The sequence below is a fragment of the Calonectris borealis genome, chromosome 1 (assembly GCF_964195595.1).
Source record: "Calonectris borealis chromosome 1, bCalBor7.hap1.2, whole genome shotgun sequence".
In the NCBI taxonomy this organism is placed as follows: domain Eukaryota; kingdom Metazoa; phylum Chordata; class Aves; order Procellariiformes; family Procellariidae; genus Calonectris; species Calonectris borealis.
In genome coordinates, this window is record NC_134312.1 from 210,917,108 (window position 1) to 210,931,768 (window position 14,661).

A 14,661-nucleotide genomic window follows, 5' to 3' on the forward strand; every position below is an offset into this window, starting at 1 on the left:
TCTTTCTTCATAGTTTCTAGCTGCAACTGCAAAGTTCTCACTTCATTTTACTATAAATTTAACTTTAGCTTAAGAAACAAGCATGGACCCCACAAAATAATTTGCAAGAAAGGTTCCTTGTCTATCATGCAGGACTTTCTTTTTTCCTTTTATCTATTTGACAAGATGATATTCAAAGGAGCAAATTATACCATTGTGTGCAAACCTGGTAAACACCAGGTAGTGGGAATGTTTCTGCAGTTTATGATTTGGCAACTTAGGTCACTTCTGCTACAGATGATTGCCTTAAAAAACGGGGCTTGCTGACTGTAGGGAGGATGAGTGAAAACAGCCTGGGTGTGATTGAACTGGAAATGTGATTATTTAATTTTTTTCCAAGGCTCCCACAATATCTCCCCCTTTCAAGCAGTATTAAGCTTGAGGCTGTTCAGTGGGGAAGTGCCAAGTGAACTGGAAAAGTTAAACCTTGCCTCTAGTGACAGAGGGCTCTATTGTGGCAAAGCTTCGATCTCATTGAAAGTCCTGAAAGCAAACGGAATAAAATTCTTACAGAAGATGAGCCTTGTGACTGCTTTCTAAAACCCTCTCCGAATTAAGATAAGCTGCTTGGTTTTGACTGTTGCTTCAGTGTCTTTGCTATTTTTATTTTCCTGTAGGGGAGTGCTCAAGTACCAGACCAACTTAGAGGAACACCCTCCTGGTTGCTTTAATCCTAACAAAACACTCCTAGAGAATATGACGGTGCCAAAGGCTTTTGAAGAGACGTTTCCTGACTATACTACCGAGCCTTTCCCAGAGGACTTATCAGTACCAGAACCCTTTGTACAAAATAACTTTATGAGAATTTGTTCCGAGGAACCCAAGTTCCAGTCACACTTCCCAGAGGTCTGTATGATTCGACGTTTCAGGTATTACAAGCCATGCCAAGTCTTTCAGTCAGCCATAACCACTAATTATTGCTTTTCCAGACCAGATGTTTTAATAATGGAAAATATTATTAAAACCTTTTCAGGCATTCAAAGATTCGGTGGGGAAAAAACAATCTGTATTAAACCTTGAACTGCATTACAATGTGGTGCATAGAATAGGGTGGAAAAATGTCAAGAGATTGGCTGTAGTGTTCTTTTTTGTACGGCACAATAAGAGATGTATTGGTCTTGCTATAAATGTTACTTTAAATTACAGTGTAGCACTTCAGAGCAAACATTTATATAACATATTCATAAGGTCCCTTTGTAAGCATTGTGCAGCAGTAGTTAATTGAAATAATCAAACTCCATTTGTTCTTTTTCTTACCATGTGGATGCAAGTCCTAATACTCATTTCTGGGTTGCAGTTGGTTGTGGTTTGGCTTTGTATACCCTGTTGTTTGCAGACAGGCTTGTTTTATATGTGGCATGAGTAAATGAGTGTGATGACAGGGGGGAGAGAAAAGCCTTTTTTTTCTGCTTTCCGTTTTTCTTTTGTTTCTTTATGTTTTGTGGCAGCAGCTTTTTCTTCATCCAAATTTTCTCTTCTCTTTTGAGAAAAGATGAGCTGGGCTGTGTTGGCAAGTAGCCTGAGGAAGTTTGGGAATACGGAGTTCACAAGACCACCATTCAAGGTGGTCTCATAACAGACCTCACAGGAGTTTCTTCTTATTATTATTATAATTGTTTTCTATAGAACACATATGTCCCTTACTAGCTGCAGTGGGAACCCGTTTTACTATGGAGCATGTAATCATAATAAGAAACAGTCAATTCTACACTGAGGTCCTCCAACAAAGTTCTTTGGATTTGTATTTTGTTGTGGTAATACTCCTGAATTACAAGCATCAATGTATATCTGGCTCCATATGACCCACAGGACATCAAACAGTCGTCTTTGGGGCTTAAGATGTCTACTTTAGAGCCATTTATGGGAAGAGAAGAGCCATGGAAAGAAACGGCCACTCAGTGTTCTTTTGGCAGCTTATAACATTATTTTAGGACTTTTTTGGATTTGGAAATGTTTTCTGCAGTTAGCGATACCAAGTCTAAAAAAAAAAAAGCCTTAGGTCTTGTGAGCCGCTGAAATTTTTAAGGCCAGAGGTGTTTGAGGAAATTAAATACTCTGCTAGTTGCAAGAGATGCTGATGTGTAACTTCAAAAATTGGGAAGGGAAGGTGGATGAGAGTCGGGGGCACTTCAGTGCCATGGCTTGAATGACTGAGCAGATGTGGAATTAGTAGGTAGCTCTGCCATAAGCTGTTAGTAATTGACTCTTAGGATGGGATTTAGCTGAGCAGCTGCAAATGTCTCCATCTGAGGTAGTCACCCAGGGCTCCCCATATCATCAGTGCAAAGAAATGGGCATTTCCAGGGCATTATTTGTCTAGCATACACACCTTCCACAGGGGCAAATGAGTTGTGATTCAAAAGTGCCCAGTTCTCTCCCTTGTCTATGATTTTACACGGGCTTAATATAAGCATAAATTGTATAGCACAAGAATTGCTTCTTTCTTAGTTTTTTGCTTGTACCTGAGATGATTAAAAGAAAGTAATATTCAAAAAATATTGCAAGCCAGAAAGTGTTTTTCCATAAAGGTTAATCAGTTTTATAGTACTCTGGTCTGTTAGATTTTGAAACGGTGTATGTACTGTGTCATTCACTGCTGAAACCAGTTGCAATCTAACTACATAAAACCTGAGTAACATGGTTGCAAATGAGGTCATTAGCATTTTGTTCCTGATGAGTTTTATGATTGAAATCATTTGTGCTTGTGGATGATGCTGCTGGTTAGACTGATTAAGCCTTCATAATGCACTTGGATTGCTGCACGTAGAGAGATGTGGAGGTTACTTGTGACCATAACACTGTTCCACAATAGATGTGAAATGAGGACCTGGAAGCACTCATGTAGTTTTGAAATTAGAACACATAAAATGAAGAGTCCTTGCGGTAACATATTTTTGTTCTCCCATAGACCTGGTTTTGGATTTCTGGACCCCTGTGCTTGTACTGTGTGGAAAGGCTGTACCGCTACATCCGCAGCAATAAACCGGTGACAATAACTTCAGTGATAAGCCATCCCTCCAATGTCCTTGAAGTAAGGATGATGAAAGACAACTTTAAAGCAAGGCCTGGTCAGGTGAGTTAATGTGCCCCTAAAAAATCACTGCTGTTCATGTAACAGTGTCTATAGAGATGACTTTTACTTTGTATGTACTAACACATCACTGAAAGTTTTGAACATATCCTTTCTATCATTTTATCTTCTCTGGCTGATTTTGTTTCAGTATGTTATTCTACACTGTCCAAGAGTGTCCGCACTGGAAAGCCATCCATTCACCCTTACAATGGTAAGAAATAGGCTTTTTTCTGTACTTTCCCTTTTATTTATATTTGGTAAGCAAATGGTCTTTATTGCCTTTAAGGTGAAAATTCCCTCTGGAAGAGCTTATGTTTCATTTATGAGGGCACCAATGAATATGAAATGGGATGGTTATTATGTATGACAGTGCTCCATACATATTTAATTTTCTCCACTGTTGAGAAAATGATAACAGGAACTTTTTTCAAAGTCCTCCATAAGTGAAAAACAATAATAAATAAATAAAAAAAATCCATGTGATTTTGATCATTGTTTCATAAAAGAGGTTTCAGCCGTTTTTGTAGACCTTAACGCAGAATGAGCACAAATTGTAATAAATTTTCTGTCGTCTTTTCTATTCAATGAAAAGACATTCCTGCAACTGCCTTTTCCAGAGTTAGAAAAACATCAAGTTCAAAAAAGAGGGTTCTAAAATAGTCTTCTGCTTTATTTTCATATTAAGAGATATATCGGTGACTTAAAGTGATATACCAGGGAAGTCATACACCATGGGGATTATTACTTACTCAGCTCAATTGATCTAGTATGGGAACTGGACCCCCTGGAGACAGACTGGAATAAAGTGAAATTGTGTATAAACATATCTGAAGATCTCCAGGAGTGAGCAGTGCAGAGGCCTGGGAGATGCTACCAGAAAATCACTGTACTGCACTGGCTATGTTGTTACAAAAAGCAGAGTCTAAGGTTGAATATTAATGGCAGCCTTTTCCTTCCAAAGGGAATAATTTAGGATCGCCTGAAACTGATATTCTTCTTCGAGAAGACCATGGAGATAAATATTCACGTTCGATTCTTTTCTTTGGTCTGATAACTGATACTTTATCCCCACTGAATTATACCTAGTGCTATGGAACAGCTGAGATGTTTTAATGTTACTTGAGATTCAGAGGGCACAACCAGGTCCTGTCCACTCCCAGCTATTTGGTTTTGTGGAGTGTTTTGTTTCGTTTTTTAATTTATTTATCTATATGCCAAGCTGGCAGGCAGGTACTGTCACAAGGGAATCCACGCTAAATTCCATCCAAAATAAATTTTGTGCTGTAAATCTGGGAGTGAATCTCACTTAAAGAAAGTTGCCTCTGTATAGCTTGATGAAGCAATATTGGCACTTGCATAGCCTGATTTTTGTAAAGATTTCCTGGCTATTCTCTTAACTGGTAGAAAGCTGAGGAGTGTGTTATTTATCTGTTTTTAACTCCAGTAGGCAATTTTTAAGGCTTTCCTTTGTATAATGCGTGAAGATAACTAGATATGCAATGCCGAAAAATGATGTGCATTGCAGTACTGATGGAATGGTAGCTGTTTTTTTGTGCAGAATGATTCAGTCAGTATTTATTTATATTTTTATTAGTTTAGTGATCAGAAAATACATTTAAAGAACTTAGCATGTCTCAGATTGCTCTTTACACTCGTTTGGCCCTAGCATAGCTATATTTAATAAAGTTACACCTCTTCTATACCAGTGCACATATCTTATTTAAACATTAATCTCAAAACATCATGTTCTTGATTTCTGACTGTCTATCTCAGTGGAAATTAAAATAATGGTAATAATTTGATCATTAGTAGTAATTGCACAGTTTGGAAACTATGGGACTCTTAGAAAGATTTACTCTTCTTATATTGGGACACTGCTAATAATGTCATCAAAGGATATTGGGCCTGGTTGAGTAGTCTTTTCTCTGGCAAAACTTCTTATTTGTTATGATGAGAGTTTTTATCAGAAAAGAGACTGCTGACATGGACCTACTGGATTAGATCATAGGATGAAGGATGTTTTATTGAAGTCAGATTCTTTGCGTGAGTTGAGGATTTAATCCAGTATTTAAAATGGCATACTATAATAATGCGTGTTATGAAAAATGATTTTTGCACAAAAACTTCTAGATCTAGGAGCTATGGAAAATAGAGCTCTTGTTGTGAGCCTGAGTTTTCTTAGTGAATATAAATAACTCATTTATATTCAGATAATGTGCAGTATATTTCAGGTATATATCTGGTTGATAAATTACAGTTTGTGTAATTTTTACAGTCATGTATTAAATACCTAACGTTAGAACTAGCAATTTCCACTCATGTACAATGAATTATATTTTAAGTATGTAGTACTAGACTGGGCAATTTCTGTTCATGCTCAATGCTTTACACTTTAAAGTACAGTGATATCCTTCAGCAAAACAGCATAACCTTCAAGATCGCGTACATGTTTTAACTATTACAAGATATGAAGTTACCACTGAGTTACTGAGCTTCATTTTTATTGCCACAAACATATTTCGGTAGAATGTCAACTATGCTGGAGAAATGCTGTTATTGGGTAAATGGCCTTTTTATAGCATAATGAGGATTTGAAATGTCTAGGTTTATGACAGTCTTTTTGCCCAGCCTAAGCAGGGGACAGTCATTTCCACATGTCTTTCTAGGTCATAGAATATGCTTTGGGCTGCTGTCCTGCTTAGAAAGCTTTTTGTTGTTGTGGTTTAATAGGATGCCCGACATGCGACTGTGCTTGTAGAGTGTGTAGGCAATAGCTTAACTCAGTGTTTTTTCTGCTCCCATCTGACGTACTTGTAGTTACCAAGCGAGCTGGAGCACTACTGCTGCTTCTTTTGTTGGATGATGATAATCCCTGGGTTATTTTTCTAGGCTGGTGTAGGCGCGTGGGGCTCAGAGCCACGGCAAGAGCAGCATGAGGGGCGCGTGGGGTTTCGGACGCTGGACGCGCGGCGCCGCGATGACTGCAGCAGAGCTGGGGGGAAGGCTGCAGCCTTCTTCCTGGTGCTGCTGTCCTGCTTAGGCCCTATGCGATGTCCTGTCTAAGCTGATGAAACATCTCACTGTGCCTGGAGTACGCTTAAAAGACAAGAAGTGACCAGTTCAGGCATATCTTTATACTCTAAGCAAGGACTGTAAGCAAAAGCGGAAAGGAAGGGGTGAGTCAGCGTGAAGGAGTCATGCAGATATTTTACTAGTCCCTTCCCTTTTCGAGGTTGTGTAATATTTACAGTTTAGCTCAGTTTCTTACATAACGCCGGGGTGGAGGAAAACACTGGGAGGCTGTGTAAAGGGCCTGAACCCACTCCCATTGCACTCTGGCAAAGCTCCCACGTGTTTCACTCGGAGCCAGAGGCAGCTCTGAATCGTAACCAAGCGAGCATAAAGAGGTAAGCATTGTTCAGAAATGCGTGCAGTGGCGTTTATTTTCTTTTCCTTTTTGTCAGTTGAAAGTGTTCTTCCCCCTGGTGATGGAAGGAATGAGTGCAGTCTTCGGTGCAAAAGGCTCATGGGAATTTGGAGAAGCAAAGTCCATGTTGCTCTGAACTCAAAGCTGCCAGTCTGGCTTCTTTACTAACCTGTGACCTGGTTCTGCTGTCAAAGGCTTCATGTCACAGAATCACAGAATGGTTGAGGTTGGAAGGGACCTCTGGAGATCATCCTCTCCAACCCTCCTGCTCAAGCAGGGCCACCTAGACCTTTGGACCTTTACATTTTGGAAAGCATTTGTTTCTTCTGACTTCATTATGGTTGCTCTTCGTTTTAACTTGTATGAACAAGAAGAGACTCAGGCTTGCAGTTTATGGTAGCGTTGGCTTTCTTTCCACCCCCATCTTACATTTTCCACTTAGTATTGAGTTCCCTCTCTTTCCAGACACTTAACCACTGATTATTTGCAGCAGCATGAAACCATAGTACTGACCATTTATGGCTGCACACTTCCTTTTTTTGCTAATGAATGACTTCAGAAGTAGGTTCCTGTTTAGACTATATATTAGTGTCTTACCAGAGAAGTCACCTTTTCTGCTGTGTTTTTGGAATTTCTTGCATTGGCATGAAGTGATTGGCAGTAAGCCTCATGGAAATAGCCTTGTGTTTTGCACATGTTAAGTGCTTCAGAAGATGTGTTGGGTCCTTTCATGTGGTCTCTGCTGAATCTACTACAGAGTCAATGCAAGCCACAAACTCTCACAAGCTGCAGTTTAGACAGCTTGGCTACCAAAAGACTGGTGTCTACTCCCAGCACCTCATAAAGTTTGGTAACCTTGTTGTTTTAGTAGTGTTGATTTGCTTGTGGCAAAAAAAGGTAGGAAACAGTTACATCACTTCATATGGAACTTAAATTGTGACAGACCTTGAAATAAGGACAAGACCAAGAGATGAATTCTTCTAAATTTGGAGATGGCTCAGATCTGAGGTTTGGTGAAAACTTCTGCTCTGCAACAACATCCACAAATGCAGGATCAAATAATCTATTATCTCAAATTTGTGAGTTTTGGTTGTCAGTAACTGCTGTCAGGCCCCTGTTTCCCCTTGGAACTGAAATCTAGGTTGCACAAAGGTAGGAGATACAATTCTGCCATTGTGGTGTGAATTCAGAGCTCACTTAAACTGCTGGCTGAATAGCTTGAAGTTTAAAATCCTTCCTTCTGGTGCATGCAAGGAACAGTGCAAACTGTTCAAAACTGTTCTTTCAGTGGGTGCCATCTCTAAACTATAAGTACCACCTCTGAGGAGAAAAGAAAATTAATCCTGATGGTACATGCAGTAGAGAACGGAGTCTTTCATCAAAGCTTCTTTACTGCTGCCTTTTACAGTGGTGGCTATGTGTGGCAGATGCTGTGGTGATTGAATAAGTCAATTTGCAGTATCCTGTTTGCTGAAGTTCAACTGCTGATGGAAAGGCTTCATTAAGTTTTGTTTTATGGCAACAACATAGATCTGCTATTTGGAATAGTAATTTTTTTTTTTTTTTTTTTTTTTTTAGCTAAAATGTTGAGTCCCAAGGGATTGTCCTCTTTCATTTCTGACAATTGTGTGTGCGTATAATAAATTATCTTTTCAGGTATTTTGACACTTTACCATAACAAGATATCTGAAGTATTACTTTAGCACCCAAGACATGATACGTCAGTTTTATGCATTATATATAGACACTGAGAAAACACCTCCTCTAGACTGGCACTCTTGTTGTGCAAAACAGACAAAGGGGAGTGCTTTTGGCTAATCCATATTTCTGTAGTGTGAGGGTGAGACGCTCTTCCAAAAGACATTCAGGACAGGAGCCAAACCTTAAATCCTCTGAATCACATTATTGCATTGACTAGAGAAGGTGCTAGAGTTAGTCCCTGGGAATCCCCCCTCAGATGCTGTGGGTGCTGGAGAGGAGGGAGGCTTTAGGAGTTTCTGGGAACTGAATTCTGCATTCTGTAGTTCTTGTCTAGTGATTTCAGTGACCCGACAACAATTCCTTTCTTAACTGAAGTCACTCAGGCAAATAATCCATATTGAATTTCTCTGAGATTCGGGACATCATTTTGTTGGAAGTGATGAAACAATAGATCTTAGCCTGCTAAGCGCAGGCTCTTCAGGCAGAGAAAAAGCATTGCCTGGTCTGTATAGGTCAACCTTCACTGGCTGACTTGACGCAGAGATTTCATTCCTTTCTCCATCATTCCTCCTGACCCAGCAGCATTGGTAGGATGCGCCCTCCCATCCTGCAGTTCCCCTTTAAGCATCCAGAATCCCTTTTGGAAACAATTAAAAAGCCACCTGTTATTAAGATAAAAGGCTTAATGTAAAGATGTTAATCTACATTGTCAGAAGTTGACTGTCTATGTAGAAAGAGTATTACCTCTCCTGCTCCTGTGAACAGTGCAACCTTAAATATTTTGGATAAATGTCCTTGTACTTTACTCATATCTATAAAGCTGTCCAGGACCTCATTTGTTCTTCCAAGAGATATATATCTTAAGCTTGATGTTTGTTATCTTTTCAGATTAATACTGTTTTAGCACTGAAGTTGTCCTTCGGTGACTTTTTTGTTTTTAATTAACACATACGTGTATCCCAAGATACTCTTGTTCATACTCAGACACAGGTAACTCACATAAACTCTTCTTGAGCTTTCGCTGCCTCTCGTTTAAGACGTACTCTGCATATCCACTGATTAGTAAGTTCACGAGATGGAGTTAACAGAGGCAGATGGGATGGAAGTGGTACATATAAAGCAAAAAACCAAAACCAAAACAAAGAACCCAAAGCAAAGATCCCAGCCTTCAGACTCCAGGACTTTATAAAATATCAGTTTTATATTAGCATGAGTAGCTGCTTCTTCAGATCCTCCAAAGAGTTTTGGCTCTTCATTCAATGTCTGGATCCTGGTTCTGGTAGCAGGTAAGCAGAGATCAACTACCTGCAACAGATAGTTTGAAACTTTTTTTGAAACTAGAAATTTTCTCCTGTGTAATAATGTGCTCTGACCTTCCCTACTTCAGTGCTGCGTAACAAATCTGCTTTTAAATCCCATTGAAGTAGAAGCTGGAAGAGTCTGGTAATTAAAAGATCCAAGAAGTTTTGCCCTTTTGCGGGTTCTCCATCTTTTTGCGCAGATGGTTAATTTGAAGCAGATCACATCAGGAGGATTTGTAGTGCGATGTCTGTCTTCCTTTCCTTCCACATACAGTTCCGTATGAGTAAGAAAAGAAAAGGTCCGGAGGGACTTGAATTCTCTGCTCATATACATAGATGGTCAAATGCTTGCTATGTCATTTACGGTATGTAGCCAGTTAGGGGGCCAGTATGTGTGCGTTTTTAATAAGTCAAAGCTGAGTTTTGAGGAGGGGAGACGACAAGTTTGCATATGCAGATACTCAGATCCACAGACAAAATCCAAATATATATTATAAAGGAAGAATACTTTGTCTGATTAGTATCGAAATTAAAATTCTATAAAGTAACAATTACTGAACTCCAGGCAGAGAAGCTCTTAAGTCCATTAATCATCTCAGAGTAGGTAGAAGAATTAACTGAAAGAGGTTTCTGGATGTGCATGACAAATCATAGTACTGTACCGAAATGTCTCAGAGCTATTACTTATTCATACATTTTCTACCTTTAAGGTTTTTGTTTTGTTTTGGTTTGATTTTTTGTAGGTTGAGTTTTCCTTGTTACCTCCGCACCTCTATTTAAGTCCATTTGGTATCTGGATTTAGGCATGGTGGGATTACAAGAAGATGGCTCTGATCTGTACGTTTACATTTTTGGGCTTGATGCCTTGTCAGAACGGTCTCAGCAAATAATACATGAGTATATACAACATCACAAGTAACACAGTTGCTTTTGTAAGAGAAAACCAGTGTTTTGTAGAGCCAAGGTTGTCTTTATCCCTGGATAATCCAGAGTTCATTTAAAATCAGTGAAGCTATTAACAGTCTAGCAGTGAAGTTTTAGCTCTAAGCTTCTTTTAAGCAAGAAATTTTGTACAGCGCGAGGAGCAAAACTGGAGATAATGGAGAAACACATGTCCTGTACTGTAAACTTTAGAAATAAACTATCCACAACAGGAAAAGCCTAGGGGCCAAATTCTGAAATACTCCATAAAAAAAAATTGAAAAGTTGTTGGAAGTTTGCCTGAGTAAGAAGTATGTAAGGACATCAAGAGCTAAGTTCATACGGACAGATGAATACAATAAAAACAAAATCTAACATGATGACATTCTAATAAGATTTGTTAAATATCTTGTGCAAATGGTTATGAAACTTGTCTTTATGAGACAGATATTTACAGAGCATTTAGGGAAATGCAGATATTGTGAAGTATCTTGCTGGCAAACTAAAGAAATCCCTAGAGCTTGTCTGCTCTTGATAGAAGTAGAAAATCTAGCAGCTGTTTGACAAGAATTTAAGTAAAACAAAAATAGAATAGATTAATATTTCAGATGCCTTTAGTACTTCCTTAGACTTGTTTGTTTGGTTTGGTTTGGTTTTGGGCTTAATAGTTTTGGGGTCTGTATAAAAACCCTAAGTAAACCTTCACTTTCATTTAAACTTACAAATCTGATGCTTTTGGATCAAGGGATCACAAAAATTGTTACATTCAAGTTCACTAAATCCTGAGTTCTCCTTCAACAGATACTTTAAGCAGAAGGTGTCAGATCCCTCTCCTGAGCATTTTTTTTTCTGATATTATGAAAGTAAATTTATAATATATAACAAGCATCTACTGATGCAGAGAAGTGTGTTTTCTCCCATCAGAGGCAGTGCTTCTAGGTTAACTACTAGGTCAGGTTAGAGAAGGGTCTAGGAAGTGCAGGAGAAAGTCAAAATGAAAAAAACCAAGCACAACTTTTAAGCATGAATACAGTTAACATGTGGACAAAGTATTAGAGGAAATGAAGCACCCTCTCACTGTCCTAAAATTAAGACTGGCTGACTGGCTGGGATCTGTGCTTTAGCCTGGCACAATACTGGGTGTGCTGGTAGGGTAGTTTGGAGGGACACACCGATCCTCAAGGTGTTGGTGATCCGACTAGAAAACCTATCAATCCTTCAATGGTTCTTTCCATGAGTGCCTCACACCACTGGGTGCCAGTTAGCATGAGTCTGGAGATGGCCCATAGTTTCTGCTCAGGGATGGTGGAAAAGGAGCCTTTTGTGCCATTCAGTTTCCTTGTTCATGCGTTTGTCAGCTCGGCGCAGTGTTGCTTGGCAATGTATCCGCATGCCCTTGGAGGACTTTGAGAGGCAGCCTTGGGCAGATACATTGCTCTACTGCCTTTTACTCCTTCAGGGACAAAGGCTTGCATCCTGAGCATCCCGTAAGGTTGTGGTCTGCTTTTTCCACTAGCTAGGAACTTGAAATGCATAAATTATACGGGCTAAATATCACTAGGATTGAAACATTTTTACTGTTTTACAGGGAATTGGACTTGATGATCCTTATGGGTTCCTTCCAACCTGTGCATTCTATGATTCTATGAAATGTAATGTGTCTGCTGGGATGAAAGGGTAGTCAGCAGGTTTTTTACCTTGGTTGAGCTGCAGAGGCAAAGAAATACTGACTAGTCTGTAGAAGTGTATCTTTGTAGTACATCCACAGGCAGCAACAGAGTAGCAGTTGGGCTATTACAGACTTACTATAAAACAAATAAAGTAATTTCATATTATTTATTCAACAATGTATATATTTTATGCAACATTATATGTATTTTACACTTACAACTATTGGTCTATTTACAATCCTAAGACATCTATTACAGTAAAGATTTGTGTTTTCTTGTGGTGCAAGAGTGAAATCAAGGAACAAATGCTCATAGATTGAAATCTAAAAAAAAAGATTGTTTTGAACACTGAGAGTAATTTAACAACTGAGACTGCAGGGAGTAAAGTAGCAAATGCTGAACTACAGACTCACAGGAATTAGTGGGTGTGGGTTTGTGGTTTATGTTACAGAAGAAATTAGACCCCAGATGACCAGAATGATCCTTCTTGGCGCTGCAGCTGACCAGTGATGCATCCTGAGCATCCCACAGTGTTATGGTGTGTTTTTTCCACTAGCTAGACTGCAGGTGTTGGGGTGGACAACAAGAAGTATAAGGGAATGGAAAGTGAAAGGGAAAAGTGTTTGGGATATGTTTCTGCAGCTGGGCTGCTTGCAAGGAGTCAGCTCTGCAACGGGAGGGCTCTGGCTGAAGCAATGAGTATTCAAGGCATGGTGGTCTCGCCTTGATCATCCAGACACCCTTGATACTTAAATCACGTTCCATGGTTCGGATTTCCCCACGTTCAGAGATGTTATAATGTCTGCTGATGTCTGCCAGTTAAATTAGGATAGCTGTAAGGCCAAGTCTCCAACAGGGAAAGCTTTTAGACAAAATCCAATCTGTCAAATAACACGGAACAGAAAATAAATGGAGCCATTTTAGAGAATCTCCTAGCCTTTGAGGCAGAGATGTGTTTAAAAGAGTAACTCCTCAGATAAACTTTTTTCCCTCTGAAATTTGCTTCTTATGGGATTCATTAGTTAAAACAGGGGTAGCCCAGTGTAACAGAGTTTACCTCCTATGAGCCAGACTGAAGTCTAGCTACTATTTTTTGGCTACCTTGATACAGCATGCCTGTGTTTGTCATCACTCCTCTTCATTTTCTAATGTCAGGATGAATCATTTTAGGAATGTTTATATCAGTTCTGTATGAAACCAGACAAGCTACAGCTTACTGAGCTTCTGAGGTTCACATTTTCTTATTAGTTGACAAAGTTGAAAACCTTTTCTTTTTCTTTTTTTTTTTTTCCCTCTCTATGGGAGGGAAAATAAGTTGATTGTGTTTAGTCTTTTTTTCCCCCCAATTCTGCGTCTTTCCCAAAGTCTTTAATGTGTTCTTCTTGATCTGTGTAAGGGTTTATCTGAGTCTGGAGCAAGGATGGGCTGATGAAACGGGGTTTGCGGTGCAGCTGGTTCACCCTGGCAGGCAGGCAGAGGTGTGGGGCTCAGCAGTGTTTACAATCCCTGCCAGGTTATCTGTAAATCCATATTAAGATCATATCATGGCTTTTTCCCCAAAGTGAAAGCCTTCTTTGAAGGAGTTTCCCTTTATTTAAACAAACTCCGCAATGAGCTTTTTAGTTCCCAAAATCAGACAAAGGTGAGGTTTCACTTTGTTCTTCCAGCTGTGGCACAGATCTTCTTTGTAACTTTGGGCACTATTCAGGCCACCCACTACAGCACCGAACACAGAAGTTGGTGTTTACTGTGGTACATAGCTTGAGAGCAGTATCTCCACAGGAACCTGTAAGGAGCTTTATTTGCAGAGCCACATGGGGGTACATAATTTGGGCATCCCTTTCATCTCCTTTTTTCTGATAATAGATATTCTGCAGTGTTATCCTGGTGTGTGCATCAGCGCTTCTGTGACAGTGCTGCAATCAAAACCTAACATCTCTCTAAAAAGTCTTCACAATTCTTAGGGTAGAGATGCACAGAAGAACTGGAAATTTTCAGGAATTAACTTTCTATTTTCTTGCTAGTTTGCTGTTGACTCACCCCAACTCCCTGCACCCCAAGGTCTATAAAGAGTGTTTTACAATATTTCAATAGTATTTAATACCATTAAAATTATTTCAATAAGGTTTGTCCTGTTTCTTGCTCTGGGTAGGATTCTTGACTGGGAGTAGATGCCAGTGATGTTAAATATTCAGGGTATTCTAGGCTCGAAACACAGATGCTGATAAGATAGTTTTCATTTGCTATATGTTGTGCTCTCATATGCACAGATTTCTCATCGCCTCCAGTAGATTTTTATACTGATATAAAGTGGGTATAAAGCATTACCACTATGATCTAACAGTAATTAGTTCACTCACTTTGTGTTCATATAAAAGGAAGACATAGAGGACAATTGAGAATTGTGTTCATGATGTAAAACTGGTAAATGAAATACATTTCAAGTATGTATTAATCTAGTAGTGCATTAAACATTAATTAATTAAATTATTAAGATTATTAAAAATTATCATCTAAATTTTATCTCAG

The 14,661-nt window shown here is 39.1% G+C and overlaps 1 protein-coding gene across 2 annotated transcripts in view; it reads left to right on the forward strand.

Moving 5' to 3' along the window:
• Positions 1-14,661, forward strand: part of NOX4 (NADPH oxidase 4) — a 104,734-nt gene that overhangs the window by 27,523 nt on the left and 62,550 nt on the right. For both annotated transcript variants that reach the window (XM_075140462.1, XM_075140470.1), the window contains exons 9-11: positions 657-885; positions 2,948-3,112; positions 3,261-3,323. In XM_075140462.1, the coding sequence (XP_074996563.1) occupies positions 657-885; positions 2,948-3,112; positions 3,261-3,323 (457 nt within the window). The remainder of the gene's footprint in view (positions 1-656; positions 886-2,947; positions 3,113-3,260; positions 3,324-14,661) is intronic.